Source organism: Vipera ursinii, assembly GCF_947247035.1.
Source record: "Vipera ursinii genome assembly, chromosome: 8".
Taxonomy (NCBI): Eukaryota; Metazoa; Chordata; class Lepidosauria; order Squamata; family Viperidae; genus Vipera; species Vipera ursinii.
In genome coordinates this window covers 25,154,565-25,171,845 of record NC_139519.1, presented here as the reverse complement: position 1 = coordinate 25,171,845, position 17,281 = coordinate 25,154,565, and the positions used below count along the sequence as shown (strand labels likewise).

General features: G+C 47.7%; 1 protein-coding gene across 3 annotated transcripts in view; it reads left to right on the top strand.

The window, feature by feature from the left end:
• ZBTB16 (zinc finger and BTB domain containing 16) overlaps positions 1 to 17,281 on the top strand; it is a 116,232-nt gene that overhangs the window by 67,440 nt on the left and 31,511 nt on the right. For 2 of the 3 annotated variants that reach the window (XM_083368389.1, XM_083368390.1), the window contains one exon: positions 6,251 to 6,337. In XM_083368389.1, the coding sequence (XP_083224515.1) occupies positions 6,251 to 6,337 (87 nt within the window). The remainder of the gene's footprint in view (positions 1 to 6,250; positions 6,338 to 17,281) is intronic. The other variant, XM_083368391.1, reaches the window with a different exon arrangement.

Here is a 17,281-nt window from a genome sequence, read left to right as displayed (position 1 = left end):
GGGGCAGGAGGGTGTGTGTGTGTTTGTGTGTGTGCTGGAGGGCAGGCAGCAGTCTCTGCTTCCAGTACACATCTACTTGAGTGAGCGAGCGAGCGAAAGAACAGCCAGTCCTGGCCTTTGGAAACTGGCAGGCCGCTTCGGGCGCTGTTCCCTGGCTGATAAGGAGTACTGTAAATAAGACTGTATGGGCTGCCGTAAGATGCCCCGGCCTGCACTCATTGTTCTCTCGCTGTGTTTTGTGGGTCAGCTCTCTGGGTACGCGCTGTACTTCCCTTATGCAATCTAGCCTGCATATCTCCAGGGAACATTCAAGATGTTTATTTGGAAGTCCCGGCTGGGTTGGGTTGAGTCTTGAAAGCCTCCAGGACTGGATGATGGCGAAATGTGGATGTTGGGGAGTTGAGCTGGAGAGCTCTGCGCTCTGGCCTTTCACGTGTCTAGGGAGGCTCTCCATCATCTGGGTCATGGTTGTCCCAAAGGTGCTTTTTCCAAAAGGCTGCTGGACTTTCTTGGGATCCCCCCCTTGAAAATGTTTCTCTTCTCATCCAAGAAGCTTCTTCAGTTCTTCAGAAGTTCTGAACTGAAGAAGCTTCTTGCCTGAGAAGTGACATGTTTTCAAGGAAAATAACCAAGAAAGTCCAGTTGCCTCTTGGAAGTGCATCCCACGTGGCGAAGACGAACCTCTCAGTCTGGGATTCTCCAAGCCTCGTGTCGTCGCCTCCTTTTTTGTGTCTTCTCTCCTTTCTTGTTCCTTTCTCCTTCCTTCTGGATAGTGGACAAGTTTGTCTAGGACATTTCTAAACTCTTGGACCATTGTTGCTTGTTCTTGGTTTTGTGAAGTGGGCATTAAAAGAGGCTGGTAGACTTCACTTGAGCCTGAAGCTTTCCCACACTCTCCCCAGATATCTAAAATACCGGTGATTCCTACACAGGACAAGCAGCATGAATGCAAATCAGGAACTTTTTCTTTAATATTTACTTCCCTGTTTAGCATTTTAGAGCCATCTCTGAATAACTGGCTACCTTTAGTACTATGTATGTTTACATAAGAGTAAGTCTTGATGGGCACACAGGAATCCCAAGCTGCCCTTGACTTTCAAGGACCAGTTTGGCTGCCAGTGGTTGCTTAGCATGGATACTGGATTTGCACCAGTTGTCCGTGATCACGCTTAATTGATTTTATCTTTTATAACAGAATAACAGAGTTGGACGGGACCTTGGAGGTCTTGTAGTCCAACCCTCTACTCACGCAGGAGACCCTATAGCATTTCAAACAAATGGTTGTCCAATGATTTGTCTGAAATGGTACAGGGTTTCCTGCCTGAGCAGCAGGTTGGACTAGAAGACCTCGATGGTCCCTTCCAACTTCGTTATTCTGTTTTGGAGTTTAACGTTGCTGGTCACTTCAAGTGTTTCCTTGAACAGAAACCCAGGATATACCAGATCTACCCACAGAGTAAATAAAATGTTTTGCATTGGGCTTAACCCCCAAACCCATCACTGAAATAATGGAAGCTGGCACAGCATAATTTTGGATTCCACCCTTATCTGTCCATCAGAAAGGCTGGGGAAGGAGGCCCAGATGGAAACTGTTGCTACACAACCCTCCCGTGCACATGCGCACCATCAGAAACACACACATACCTTGGCCCTTGACTCTCCCCCAATTGCCCAGGGGCCCCTGAGGGGCTGAAGAGTGCCCGGTCAAGCAAACACCCTCTTTTATGGAAGCTGCTTTCAGACCAGACCAGAGTTCAGTTCGCAAGCCCCACTCCTTCCTCGCCCCTGCCCACGTGCAGAGTTGCTTCCTCTTCTGCCTGAGTTGCTGGCAGCCGCCCAGTGGCAAAGCGGAGCTGCAGGGTCTGAAGAGATTGCCAGTGGGTCAAGAGAAACCTTCTGATCCTTGCCCCCCACCCTGGCACTGAGAGCTGCCCTTTTGTGACCAGATTCTGGAACAAAACGTCTCCTGAAGGTGTGGCAGGCAGCTCCGGTTTCTCAAGTAGAGCTGACCTTTCTAATTAGGAAGGTGATGAAGCCGTGTTTATTATTTAAGCCACGGGGCTGGCTGAGGGTGCAGGGGGAGAGCCAGGAGCCCGTTTGGATTGGACACCCCGTTCCCTTCCTCTCTTCTTGCTTGTCGAATAGACAGCCCTGCGGCCCGTCTGTGCTGCCTCACAGGGCCCTAATTTTGCAAACCAGCTCCTGTCTCTTTCCCCAGCAGGAGCTTCTCTAGCCCTACCCTGCTTTCTCCTCCCCCCACCCCGCCTGTGATGTCAGGGCCCTGCCTTCCCCCCACCCCACTCCCCCAGCCCCCTGGATCCTGCTTTTTTTTGAGGGCCCGGCCATTTGGCTTAGGTACACTTGAGTTGTTTTGAATGCAAACTTGACATCCATCCACCCACCCCGTTCCCCCCCCCCCAAAGCAGCCGGGAACGGCTTACGCACAGTAAACAGGCAGACTGTCTTATTGATTAACAGATGAGGCCTTTATTATCGATCAAAGCTTGGCGAGAAAATTTATCACTTTTAATTTCACTGCTGCCAAATTTTTCTGCCTCTGAGCCAGCCGTTACTGAGGCAATTTAAAGGCAGGGGAATTATTCTCCAGAGGGGAGGGGGGTGTGGGGCATCTGTTTATTTCCTCCCTTCTAGGGGTTCACCCTGGTGCGGTCGGGGTTCGGAGGGCCGGGGTTCGGAGGGCCGTGAGGGGCGCCTGGGAGGGTCGCTGGGGTGGGAAGGCAGAGGCGTGGAGGGCTAAGGGAAGGCCGTCCATCAGGGCTGGAAGGAGGTTTTGGCCCCGCTTGGTCCAGCCACGGATTACATGGCGAGAAGCTTGGAAGGTTTTCAGATGTCCTAAGTCTGCTGCAAGGTCTTCAGCAGAGGCCTCACATGGACAGCCTTTGGAAAGCACTGAGGAACACACACACACACACACACAAAACACAACCTGCAACTTCTCCATAGTGAACCAAGCAGTGTCATGGGCTCATCCCCATCCACTCTACTCTGGCCGTTGGATTATGTTTCTTGGTGCCTGCTTGAAGACACAGGGAAACCATGTCTTCTAGAATAGCTTTGGCCAACCTGTGGCATGGCTGGCCGGAAGAGATGAGAGCATGGCATGGCGGGTGTGGGAGGCTGATCTAGTTCAACGGGGCAGTAGTTTTCTGGAAGAGCCGCCCTGGGACTGGGGGTCTGTTCTGGGGGGGGGGAGAAAAGGTGGACTCAGAGTGGTGGGCCTGTTGCTGCTCCACATCTTGGCTGGGAGAAATCACCCACTTTCTCAAACTTGGAGTTCTTCTAGGAGACCCTCTCTTCCTTAAAGATGAAATTGCCCCCACATTTTCATTCTAGAAATTTCTTTCTTTCTTTCTTTCTTTCTTTCTTTCTTTCTTTCTTTCTTTCTTTCTTTCTTTCTTTCTTTCTTTCTTTCTTTCTTTCCTCTGCCCAGGTGACCAGGCTGTCCCTCAGTCTCCTTAGAAGTGGTGAATCAAAACTTCCGGGTCCAGCCCTTGCGTTCGCCACTGTGGCCGAGTCTCTCTAAGGGGCTTCATTTTAATCTGCCAGTTACTCGCGGGCTGTGCAGACAGGAGCCCTGGGCTCATTTCCCTTCTTATAACAGGAGCCCTGCCAGTCAACAATTGCCTGCTGCCTTGGTGTGCATTTTCTAAGAAATCCCACAAATACCACACCTTAACGATAGTTGTGGAAATTATCTTTCGGTCTGGTGTGTCGTTCTTATCTGATAGTGTCATCGCTGTTGTCTCGAGCCTTTTGTGTGCTGACGGGGTGTTGTGATCATTAGGAGAGTGTTAGAAAGCACGGAAAAACAAGGCTGCTTACCACTCTTGACATAATCAGGATGTTGGACCCTCTTAATTCTCGCTGGAAATGCTGTGTTTGTTTTTTATTACCTTTTTTTGCAAAAGAGAATACTTTGTGTCCACACTGAAACTCTCAGGGCCCAGATAATCCCATCTCTACTTTGCTGGATCCTATCCGTCGATTCAGCCAGCTTTCCCCAGCCAGGAGCTCCACAGACGGGGGGGGGGGGCTTTTGGGCCCTTGACCAGGATGCCGGCTCTCTTCCCCTCTCATGGAGCAGACTGGAAACCTCAGGCTAACCCCGCCCTTTGGGGCCCTAAGCACTTTCCCCTGGCGTTGCCTTTGGGTTTCTTTTTACGCCTGGCATCTTCCTTCTGTGCCTTCATCCAGCTGGGTTATCCCAAAGATGCTTTTTCACGAGGCAACTGGACTTTCTTGCTTTTTCCTTGAAGACCTTTCACTTCTCATCCAAGAAGCTTCTTCGGCTCTCACTGGATGGAGCTGTAGAAGCTTCTTGGGTGAGAAGCAAAAGATCTTTGAAGATGTTTTGAAGAAAAACAAGAAAGTCCAGCTGCCTCGTGAAAAAGCATCTTTGGGATAACTGTGACCCGGATGACCGAGTATCTCCACAGACATCCAGTTGGGTTGCTTGCCTGCTTTCTTCCCGGACTTAAAGAGATTTATGAGCACGTGTCCTCCACATCACAAGGGCCTGGAGATGCTCTGCTGAGGCCATTCTCAAGTACAGGATGAACTTCCTCGGAGCAAGCAAGCCTCGGTTTGGGTTCAGTTCTTCTACGTGTGGATTCTCACCCCTGTGTTGTGCATTGGTGGCTCCTCCTCCCATCACAAAGCTTGGACGGTGGAATTGGCCTCTGCAGCCAACAAAGTTCTCCAGCGCTCCAGTCCAGTTGAACTTTTTCTGCTCTCTCAGCTCTCTTTCTTTTCTTGAAAGGCATCTGAGCCTATCTGTAGCAGCCATGGATCTTCTGGATTCCTCAGTCCCTGAGTTTAGCTCACTGTAGGAAAGCAGCTAAGAGTAGCACTGCCGGCTCCGTGTGATATAAAGGATCGAATGATCTCCTGAGGATTCAGCTATTGTGTCCTTGGCTGCTTCTGGAACCATCATCGCCACGAAGCGAAGTGCAGGACAAATGCCAGGTCCTCCTTGCTGCACTGTGGATGGTCTGGTCAGAAGCTGCTCTTAGGAGCGCAAGAGGTTCCACCTCTCCTGCCTCAGCTGTTGCTAGCCTGAGGGCCCTTTCAAGGACTGGAGACCAGCAGTTATTTCAGAGCGGAGGAAAAAGGACTGAATGGACCCTTCACATCAGCACCATTTACCTCCCTGTGGTGGAGAGCAGAGTTCCAATCCTGTATCTTTTCTCTTACTTTTTTTTTTAAAAAAAACTAAAAGCTCTGGAGAAAAGATGTGCTGCCTTGCTTAGGAGAAGGAGAGGTCAGATGCACTTTCAAGATGTATAAGGCAGCTGGGGAGCCTCTCTGTTCCTTTTCTTATTCATAGAACCTCTCCAGATGTTCCAAGCGACTCTTCGTGCAAGGGTGGCGTCTTTCCCAGCCCTTCTTGAAATGATCATGCAATTGCATCATGTATTGTCAAAATCTAGGAGGGACTGTTTTCAGGGAAGATGATCAGAACTTTGTTCCTGCTAACAGTTGTCCAGTCTGAAATCTGCTGAAAGTAAAATCATCTAATTCACTCCCAGCATCTGTAATATATAGATATTCTATTTCTATCTTTCTACCTCTCTCTCTCTCTCTCTCTCCATCTTCCTATCAACTTTCTTTCTTCCTATCTTTCTATACATCCATCGCTATCTATAGATATCTCTACCGCTTCGGTATATGGCTTATTTCTTCAGAGTTTCATTTATTCCAAAACCCCAATAAAATGCCACAAAAACATGTAAATCAGAGCTTGTTTGTAGCATGATTCAGAATTAGATTGGTGGCGATAGTGTAGCACTGCTCTAAGCACAGCCTCAACTGCTGAATAATTTTTAAATGTGGTTTTAATACTGGACTAGCTAAAAAGAATCAATCTTGCAAATCTCCATAACCCACGGAAATGAAAAAGTACAGAAATAAGAACATTATTAGATACCAGGGAACCATTCAGATCTCTTATCAACTCTATGCACAGTTTCCTCTCGACTGTATATTTGATATTTGTGATGTTTGAGCAAATAATGTCCCCAAATATTGATGGAATAAGAGTGTGATATGCCTTGAAAGGGGAAACGTGTATATTTGAGTGAAGATCATAGACCCCACTCTATTTTGGGATCTCTCAGTTTGTGGTCACAATTCAGTGACTCAGAATCAGTTTAGTGACCGCTATAATGATTTGTCGGGACTTCTTGATATTAATGTATTTTTCCCCCTCTCTCTTTCTCTTTCCTTATAGCAGGTGCCAAAGCCTTTCTCTGTGATCATTGTGGTGCACAATTCTCTAAAGAAGATGCCCTGGAAAGTCACAGGCAGACCCACACTGGTAAGTCTCCTTTGGGGTTCCTCTGCCTCTGGAGAGAGTATCTCCTTGGAGATGGTTTGGTGGCACTTCTTCCTAATCTGGGCCTTTTTCTTGAACTGGTGGTGTCAATAAAATTGACTGATAGACCAACTTTTCACTAGGATGTTCTGTGGGTGTTGCTGATGTTGACATGGAAGGCAACAAGAGTTCTTAACATTGGAGAGGAAGTCTAGTTCTCTCCTGCCCAGTTTCTCCTCCATGTTTTATGGTGTGAGCTTGGCCAGGAGAGGAACTGTGGAAGATCTGCATTCAGGGTGGCTCCAGAGGCACCCGGACTAAAGGTCCCAGATTGTCCAAGTTTGATAACCACGTAGCAGACACCAGTTGGGAAAGCTGATCTTGTTCAGTTATGCTGTCTATGAATAGAAACAGGTAGGCCTACTGAATGTAAAGCAACTACATCTAGGGCAGGAGTGGGGAATGATGGCCCCTTTACGACTTGTGGACTTCAACTCCCAGAATTCCTGAGCCAGGTGGCTCAGGAATTCTGGGAGTTGAAGTCCACAAGTCGTAAAGGGGCCATTGTTCCCCTCCCCGATCTAGAAACCCCTGTTGGAAAAGTTAACTTCCTGGACTGGTTCCACCACTAGCAAAACCAGTGTGGGTGTTGTGTGAGACATTGCAACAGTCATCTCTGGTAAATCATCAATAGTTTTCCAATTGGGCGAGGCTGCTTGGCCCCACTTTGGAGAGGCAGGGCGAGGTGAGGAGGGGTATGAACCCTGCCAATCACCACGTTGCTCAACAGCTATTGTTCAACGGTGGTTGCCCCATTTCTGATTTGATCAGTGCCTGTTTTAATTGGGTTCACCTGAAATGTGATGTGCCTGATCAGCAGAGGTTCCCACCAGAAGGCAGGGGTGATTGCTCCATAGCAAGGAGAAGTCATTAAGTTGTCACTACATACAGTATGAAACAAGATATGCTTTGAACTGGGTGTCCCAGAGGGCAGCTGAGGTGCTGGGCTGATGCTTACCATCATGTAGATCCCAGAGTCTGTGAGACTCTGATCCCTCCAGGAGAGACATAGCAACTGACATCCTTCTAGAAGTTTTCAACAACTCTGATCTCCAGTTGGTATGGCTGCATCCCAGGAGGGGTCAGTTGTTTCCAAAACATAAAGAGAGGATCCACTTATTCCATTATAAAGACATCTTGCCTTTTAATACTCAGGCAACTCAAGGCCTGCCAGCTAAACTGAGAACCTGGAAGAGAAAGCAACCATGGAGAATTTCTACTACTCAAAAGCAGGAAAGGAGGGGAGATACCCTCTCCAGATTTTTTGAGTGAGACTTTAGGAAAGGGTGCTCAGGGAAATGAAATTGGGCATCCTGTGTTAAGTTATCAACCACCATTAGGGAATCAAGGGGAAGGTGAGAGGCAAATCCTGACCTTATAGCCACTGATTTCATCCAACTGATCCATTCTAGTATCAAATGATCTGTTCAAACATTTTATCAGCTCCACTAGATCTATGGGGAGCACCCATGTCACCTACTGTCACACTTAGATTAGATCATGGGGGATCATGATGTTGGCTTACAGTAGGATTGGGGAATCATGGCTCTTTTATGACTTGTGGACTTCCAACGCCCAGAATTCCTGAGCCAGCATGGCTTAGAGGGTTATGTGGCTCCATACACTGCGAGATGTAAACCTAAATATGCAGCTTAGTGCTGGTAGGAACTAGCCAGTGGTAGTTTTCACATTAACCTCTGATTAAACAAGTGGAAACTTTGCATGGCGCATGAACTCAGCTTCTGGGACCACGAGGGAATTCCCCAAGCTGTCTCCTGGACTGCATTAGGGCAAGCAACACAGGTCATAAAGGATGGAATATTTACATTTGCGAGCTGAAGCATAAGATGTTGGATGCTCTCCTGTGCCTGGCTTTTCCGCACTATTTTTCCACATCATTGTGACATTTTTTTCCGATACCCCTCCAATGCCTCTGCACATATGTTTGCCAACAGGCAGCAACATGCATTGTGGCCCTTCCTACAAGAAATTATATAATTAATGCAGTGATGTTGGTCATATGTGATGTCCCTGGAGTTTGCCCCAGACCGAAAGATCACCTGTGGCAGGTGCATTAAAGCTGCCAGGCAGAGGGAAGAGTGGACGTTCTGCACCTCTCCTGTCCCGTGGCAAAAGAAGACCCCCCCCCCACCTGTTTGTATCATGCTTCCCTCTAGGAAGCGTCTCTCCCAGGGACCCTCCTGGAACTAAAGTCAGGGAGTCGGCTGCCAATGTCTCCGAGGACCTTGGGCAGGGAGGGACTTGCAAAGAGGCATGAAGTATGTTTTGATTGGAAACTTTGGGATGACCTGTCAGGGGCTGCCAAGAGGATTGGCGTCTGTGCCAGGGCTCAGAGGGTGACATCAAAACGCAGAATGGAGAGGAACAAAAATAGGCGGCTTTGGGTCACTGTGACCCGATGGGAGGCTTTATTGTCACACTCTTGAGCTGTAAACAAGGGCTTCTCGGTTACGTGTCAGAAAGGGGCCGTATTTCCAGAGAGGGCTGCCTCCTTGCCAAGAAAGGGATAGCTTCCTCTCGCTGAGCAGGACATGAGGTTGCACTTGGGGGAGGAAGACGGCCTGCACTCCGAGCAGAGGCGCCTTTTCAAAACCCTACAAGGCTGAGGAGTTTCCTCAGCTTCCCTCGGGGAGAGCCAGCGTCATTTAGCTGCCTCCCCCTTCAGATTGGGGATGGTGGGGGGTGGGGTTCAAAGTGGACCTCAAATATCGGTCAGGTCTCAGGGAATATCAGGTGCCTTGGTGGGTCTTTTTTTCTAAGAGTTCGTTGGCAGAGCCAAGAGGGCTTCTGATTGCGGAGTGGAATGGATCCTTTGGGGAAAGGAAGTTAGATCGATGGGCTGAAATTAACCAAGAAACTGAGCCAAATGCAGAATTAAGAGCACAGAGAAGCGAAATCCAATGGATGGGGCTACATGGCTCGCTTGCAGCACTTGGATACTGTCTTATTCTTAGAAATTGAGCAGGGTGCTGAACCTTGGGGAAAAGACAGAAGGGGGATATAAAAGCCCCCTTTAATTACCCAAAGAGATGCCTCCCAGAGGAAGCCTCCAACCTCTGCCCCATCCTTCCAGAGACCAGGACACAAAACCACCTATTTAAGATTCAGTGAGGCAGGCAGGTGCCGGGTCCCCCTTTGCTAGAGGGACTGGAGCAGAGCCTGGAGGCTTTCGTTTGGATGCCTGTACAAGATACAGATCGGATTTGAGGGGCCCAGTAATGCCCGCCCCCACGTCAGGACTGCTGTGTATAGCAACAGTCTGGTTTTTAGGCCCAAGCCAGAAAGGCTGATTATTTTTGATCTTTCTACACTTCCCAGGTCTTTCCCACCTGCTCCTTCTACATGTGTGGGCTCCCTAAAGTTATAAGAATTGTGGTCATTGCTAGCAGATTTGGAAAAGCTAGCCTAGACACAAAGCGGAGAATGTGTCTATTTACTATATTGCTATAAGACAGGTAAGATCAGGGCACACTGAAGCGTCCCTCTAAGGAACTGGTAGGACATCTCCATCCTATAAGCCATTGGTAGGCCTCTGTCATCTCTGGACTTGGCGCATCCCATTTCAAAGCCGACTGTCCCTTCCTATAAGGACAAATTCCACAAACTAATGAGATGTCCCAGGGCTGCAGGCTCTTTTGTACTTCTGCCGAGAAAGCAACCTGGATACTTCTTTGTAGTTACCAGGAATTGAGCTTAATTGAAAAGATTAAACAGTTATTTTTAATGAAATGTCAAGTGAAGAAGTGCTTTGTGTTGTTACTAAAAACGAGGATGATAATTGTTGAGTATGGGTATACACGGGCGTGATTCTGGAATGAACTGTTGGTTATGAGGAACATCAAGAAGATCTGATATGTTTTGGAGGCTGGTTGCAACGTCTTCCACTTGGTGAAGGATCTATGATGCAGGCAGCACATTCAGGGAAGTGGATACTTGGATTCTTCATGAGTCTCTGGAGTGACTGGACATTTCTAACAGGTCCTGATAGCGATGCCTTCTATTCCAGCCTTCCTCAGTCTCCAGATATTTCACAATTCCATCTTCCCAAATCTGGAGGGCAACCAATTGGTGCAGGCTGAGGATCTGTTGATAGCGACCAAGAGTTCGGTCAAACTGGGCCACACCAAAGTGTGTGTTGGTTTTTTGGTTGTAGTGGAAGTGGAAATATGCCTCCTTCCCTCCCAAAATTTCTCCTTCTCAAAAACAAGGCTTCCAAATCTCTGAAGAAGCAGATTGGAATCTCCTTGTTTCTGCCTTAGTTGGAAAAGGTGAGGGAAGTGAAATCATGTTCTTGTCAAATGAGAAAAAGATCAACTCAACCCCTGCCAGCTGCCAGCAGCCTGGTCGCCTTAGCCAGATTACCCAGGGCTTGTATACGTGAGCGGGATTCTTTCTCTTCTTCTCTCAAAGCAGATGACTTTAAAATATCAGAGGTGGTTTGTATAAGGTTTCTCAAGGCCGGCCAAGATATTTCACATGAACAAAGTTCTTGGAGCAGAACGCGGTCTGACGTCCCACTTGGGAAGTGTGTTTGTCATTGTGCATCCATCCTCTGGCAAGGGTTGACTCCTAACCCCGGTCCACTCTTTCGCGCTACCCTGACATGTGGGGTGACTAATATCGAGAAGAGTTTATGAGCCTGTCATTTCTCAGCCATGACACAGTCCTGGTCTTCAGAACTGGATGGACCTCCTGAAGGATTTGGCTGTACCTGCTGCCTACACTTGTCCTGCTCTGGGCAGCCCAACACCTGCATGTCTGCTCAGGTGTGAATTGACTTATCACGACCAAGCCAAGTGGGGACTTGAAGGCAGAATGGCCACCATAAGAGCTGCCAACTTTCTGCCCTGAAGTCAAGAAATGTTCCCGACTGAGTGTGAAGGAATTTCTCCCTCAAAGAATTAGAAGTGGGGTAAAGATGGGGCTCTGAAGGTTGCAAAGTCTCTTCCTCTCTGAGAAATGGATGGAATTGTCTTATTTGAACATAATGCATGATGAGGCCAAGATGGGTTGTTCACATGTTGTGTGAATCTGACCATTTTGACTTCCCCGGCTCTTCTGACTGTTGCTTCACTTGATCAGCCAGATGCTTCCTCGGCTTCTGCTCGACACCTTTTCTGATTTGGATTTGGGTTATTGGCAGCTTCTGCCACACACCCTCCCCTCCCCTCCCCCCTCGTCTCTTTCCAGATCATTAGTAAACACGTTAGAAAATCACTGCTGCTGCTGCTGCTGGCAAACCAAAAGGAGGAAAAAAGTGGAAGTTTTCCTCCCTCTGTTTCTTGTGACTCTGGGTAAAAGCCGCGGGACGTCCAGTTGTCCCCTTGCCCCCAGCATCCCTGGAGAAGACCTCCAACAGCCCACCCGAAGGAAGGGAGGAGTCAAAAACCCCGATGTGTAACCGAAACGTGAAAAGCCATGAATTGCTTTGCTTTTTCCTACTCCCCCCCCCCCCCGCCCCCTTCCCGGGGATGTTGCTAGCATTTTGATTTAATATTGGACAAACACAAGGGTCTTTTTTATTCAGCACTCCCAGGCCTTGGGGCTGTTATTCTTCCAAATTTAATAGCATTGAAATTGCAGGGTTTGTGATAATTTGCCCATCACTTTCGCTGCTTCCATTGATGTTTATTGTCAGCGGGATGGAATCTCCATCCGATTCACTTAGATAACATGTCTGTTAAACATTTAGATAATTGTGCCATCATTAAGTTGTCACATTATTTTAGAGATTCAAAACAGTATCGTGGTAAGTGGAGGTACTGGGAGAGGGTGGGGATTGTCTCCCACAAGGGTGGCAATTGCTGGGAAGGAGAGAGAGTGGAGTGTGTAGCTCACAACTTGCCTTTTTTTGCATGCTTTTTTTTTTTTTAAAGAGCAAAAGTTGTCTAGCAGCACCTTCGGAGGAAGCATTAAAACAAGCTTCATTTCCTCCAATCAGAACCGTTGAAGGATTGCATTAGGGACTGTTTTTCCAGCCAGTTTTCACATCTGGAGAAAATACAGATCACTTTTGTGCCCGTCTTACCTGGAAAGATCAGTTCGTGGCAGCTGAGGGGCCTCCTTCATTCCACGTGAACAGAGGATGCCAGCTTTCTGTGGGCATTGCACCCACACCAAAGGACACTAACAAAATGCCCAGCAAGAGGATAGCAATGGCATTTAGACTTATATGCCAACCCATAGTGCTTTATAGCACTCTCTAAACAATTTACAATGTCAGCATTATTTGCATGTTGCCCCCAACAATCTGGGTCCTCATTTTACCGACCTCGAAAGGATGGAAGGCTGAGTCAACCTTGAGCCCGTCAGGATCGAACTCCTGGCTGTGGGCAGAGTTTGCCTGCAATACTGTATTCTAACTGCTGCTCCATCAGGATCCTATTGGTGCTTGTGTCGTACTCATATGAGCAATCCAAAATCTAGAAATAATTGTGAGTGGGGGGAGGCTCAATTAATGGCCCTGAGGAAAGAACCCACGAGAGAATGGCTGTGGCTGCACGTTTACTGCATGCATGGAAAAGATCTGACCCAACAAACTTCACTCTCTGGAACTGGTTGAAGATCTTCCTCCATTACCTGGAGATTTCTACCTCCATTAACTTCTACTAAAGATGTTGGGGTGTGTGGAACCTTAGACCATGATCTTGACCTCCCAAGAGGCAACATGCTAATGTGACATCAAAAGAATAGCATCCGGTTTCTCTCAGATGTTCCTCAGATAGTCCCTGAGACATCCAAAGGAATGTTTGGAAACCAGTAGTCCTTCTCCCCGAGCAACTCCTCTACAGCCTCTGAAATAGAGGTTCCAGATTGCCATGAGAATTACCAGCAATAAGCATTAATAGATCTGTCTTCAGTGATATTGCCTAATTCTTGGGGACATTTTATTACAGACAGCGGCCAGCCCACATTTTGTAAATAATAATTCCACAATTTAGTAATGGGCTGTGTGAAGCAACCACGTCTTTCTTTGGGCTTGAGTCTTCTTCTCCACCCCGACTCCTCTACCAGTTCCATGAAATGCCACAGAAGAGAGAAGAAGTTCTCTCCGTCCACCTCAGCAGCTGCAGCACATGTTGATAAACCCTCTGATGTGTCTCTTCCTCTTTAGGGAAGCTTTTGGAGTTGGGTCTTGCTTTTAGTTGAACTTTTTCTCTTCTCCCTTGGCAGAAGTTCAGGTCCTACCAACAAACGCTTCTATCTGAACTCTGGTGTCAACACAAGTGTGTGTATAATTCATTAAAAAGGCCAACAGTGGGTAGGTGGAGTCTCGTTGGCTTTTCATCCCTTGTTGGGCAATCCAGAACCCTCCTCCCCCCTGGCGGTGCCATCCATGCCCCCATTGACTCTTGGAAGCTTGTCTCCCCCCCCCTCCCCAGCCTGAATAAATGAAAATTTCTTCCCTGGGAAGCAAATTAGTTTCTATTACTGTTTCACAGGACTCTAGAGAGTTTTAAGATAGCAGCTTGATTAAGCTTGTGGGGAAAATACTATCAGCTTGGTACTCCACAGACCGGGATAATGTACTGTTGGCATTAAGTATGTTTAAGGGTAATTATCTTTCCCCTTTTCATATTGGTTACATGGAAAGAAACGCGAGGAAGGGGGAATTCGGCGTGCTGGAATTCGGACTCCACATTCAGTAGGGACAGGTGAAGGGAGCACCTGGAGGGCAGGAAGGGACCTGGGTGAAACGCAGACCCCTACTCCTCTTTGTCCTTTACCTGTCAAGGGAGGGAGGTGCTTTACAACCCAAAATCAAAACTTTGACAAACTCTTCCGCGTGCTTCTTAACTCAAAGCCAAGGAGCTACATTAAGGGAACGTAGGAAACCTACAATCCAAAATAAATGTTATATATTTGAGAGCATAAGAATATTTGGAACAGGTTGATGCCCATTTTAGTGTGGCATTTCGTTTCTGGCAGCGGCTAACCTTGGAGGAGCGGTTAGTTAGAAGGCAGAGACCTTCCCCTTTCTCTTGGTGTTTCCCCACAAGTGGCAAGTCTTCTGATCCAAAGGCAACCTGGAGGCCTCAGGATGAATAGTCCTCCTACATAGATCCTCCACAATGGTAGCTACTGCCACATCTTGCCCTAATGCAGGGATGTCCAACCTTGGCAACTTTAAGGTTTATAGACGTCAACTCCCAGAATTCCCCAGCCAGCAGGAATTCTGGGAGCTGAAGTCCACAGGTCTTAAAATTGACAAGGTTGGGCATTGTAAAGTTGACCAATGTGCCTTGGACAAGCCCTCTTGCAGAGATCTGCAATGCAGCATTCCTCAGCCCTGGGATCCCACCCAGAACCTTTGAGAAAGGCCTCCTTTCTCAGTAAGGATGTAGATTTTTATTGATCTGCAGACTTTTTGCAAGCAAGGCATGCCTCTTTATATATGTGTGCCATGGCTCCCTAAATTTGCAAGGAACCTGTTCAAGTCAGCCATTGTGTTCTGATGGACCGATCAGTGGGATACCATAGGAATCTGTCATCCACGTTGTTCCCGCTTGCCCAAATCTTGCAGTGGATTATGTAAATGTTGAAAGAAAAAAGGGGGATTCCCTCTCTTCCCCAATGCTGATTGGTAGACTCTGTCATCACCCTCTTCCTTGTTCCCTTCCGGTCTTTCATGGGGGATTCAAACAAGTAAGTGAAAGGTTGCTTACCATAGAGATTATTTGTATTACAAGAATTCCAGCAACATCTGGGAGAGAAGGGAGCCACCATCGTATCCTGCTGGCCTTCGTGAAAATAAGAAATTCATTGCTGACCTTTTTGTTTGAATCCCTCTGTCTTCATACAGAAAATGTTCTAGTTCTACAATTGTTTTAGTTACTCTTTTGTGTATTCCCTAACAACTTTTCTGAGATGGGAAAGCTGGAGTTACAAATAGCATCTCTCTCTCTCTCTCTCTCTCTCTCTCTCTCTCTCTCTCTCTCTCTCTCTCTCTCTCTCTCTCTCTCTCTCTCTCATTTTAGATGATGTGGTGTGAATGTCTAAGACAAGGACAAATAAATAAGTCCAGCCACATGTTCCCTAGCAAGTTCTCACTGGCAATAACATCCGCGGCTGACGGTCAAAGCTGTGTTAGGAGGCCTCAAATAATCCTACCACTTATTTTTGGTGCCTAAATATTGGATCTCAAAGCCTTGCTTGAGACATGTGTTTTTTTCCACCCTGGATTGGCTCCCGGCCACGCGCGGCGTTGCTTTGCCTCCTTGTAACAGAATCTGCCTGATGTACTTGAAAAGGGGCCATCAGAATGTTTAGAGAGGAACAGAAAGTCCTGGAGCTGGTGTCTCTTTTGGGAAAAGGCTCCCTTCTATAATCGGAGCCGTATGACTTGCAGCTGAAATGAGTTTGCCGCGAGTCTTGGCTCCGACGTTGAAAACCAAATGCCTCACACAAAAACAAGGTCCGCCCTCCCTCCTGAGCTTGCTCGGGCAAGGGAGCTCAGAGAGAGCCCTCGGAAGGGTGGCCGATGGGCTGTGCCCCGCTCACTGGGCACACTGGCCCAGCTCAGGCCTCCTGCCCTGTGGGGTGGAGGATGGTTCCCAAGGGTCTCTTCTGCAGAGGGGCACCAGTCCTCGGATGGCAAACTCCCGACACCCTACGTGCTTCCTGAGGTCTCTGTCAGCTGCACCACCTCAAACTGCAGTGGAGAGTCGGGGGTTTTTTTTCGTTTTTACTCATTCCTGACAAAATGCCCTGAATGGTTCTAATGAGGGCAGAACACAGAGGGGGGGAAAGGCGCCAGGAAAGAGGTGGAACCCAAATGATCTTCAGGATCCAATCTGGGTCAGTGCTAGGACCAGGGCTTTAGTCTTCCGAGCTTCTGGACTCGTGACGGAGCCCATCCTAGGGAACCTCTCTCTCACCAGAATGGTTATGGGAGGTCTGCTCTTTGGATAGGTCCCATAGCCCCCTGCCATTGCCCCAGTGACTGAGAGTGAGAGGACTCCCAAACACCTGGAGGACATCTTGGTTCCCTTCTCTAATCTAGTATTTCTGAATGGTGGCCCTTGGTGCTCTCTCACCCAGGTGGTTTTCTTGCAGATGCTTCATCACCCAACTAGGTAACATCATCAGTGCTAGAAGGGAATGGGATTTGGCCTCCGTTTATATGCACTTGTCTCGCATAGAATTGATTACCGCAGAGATTGATTAGGTCTCCTTAAATGTAGGAGAGAATATTCATCTCCCATCTTTCTGTCACGGAAATCTTGTATAGGATGCTAATGAAGACATGGATGAAATCACATAGATATTAATCAGTAGAACAACCTGCCTCCAGACGTTGTGGGTGATCCAACACTGGAAGTTTTTAAGAAGAGACTGGACAGCGATTTGTCTGAGATGGTATAGGGTCTCCTGCCTGAGCAGGGGTTGGACTAGATGACCTCCAAGGTCCCTTCCATCATCATCAGTAGCAGCAGCAGCAGCAGTAGTAGTAATAGTGCATTATTACATTATTATATGGAGTTAAAAGTTTTCCTCAATTCCATCCAGACAGTTTTGCCAAACTCACACAACTCATTATGAAGATACAGGTGCTTCTAGACCAGGGATGGTCCTTCTGGATTGATTGGGGTATTCCTGCTAGGTCCTTCTGACCTTCATGCAGCAAATGATCAGATGAGAAGAAATTCATCTGGCAATGTGGAGATTCTTATGTGGACCTTTTTGTGTTCTTATTGCAAATTGATATACAAGCAGGAGTAAACCCCCTTAAGGCTGGAAAAATGAAATGTTGAGCAAAACCAGCACTGGCAGCCTTTTCTCTCTCTTCCCTTTGGCCTGAAGTAGGAAGCATCTTCATACATTGACTGACAAGGGACAATTCAAACTTGGCCCACCTCAGTTGGT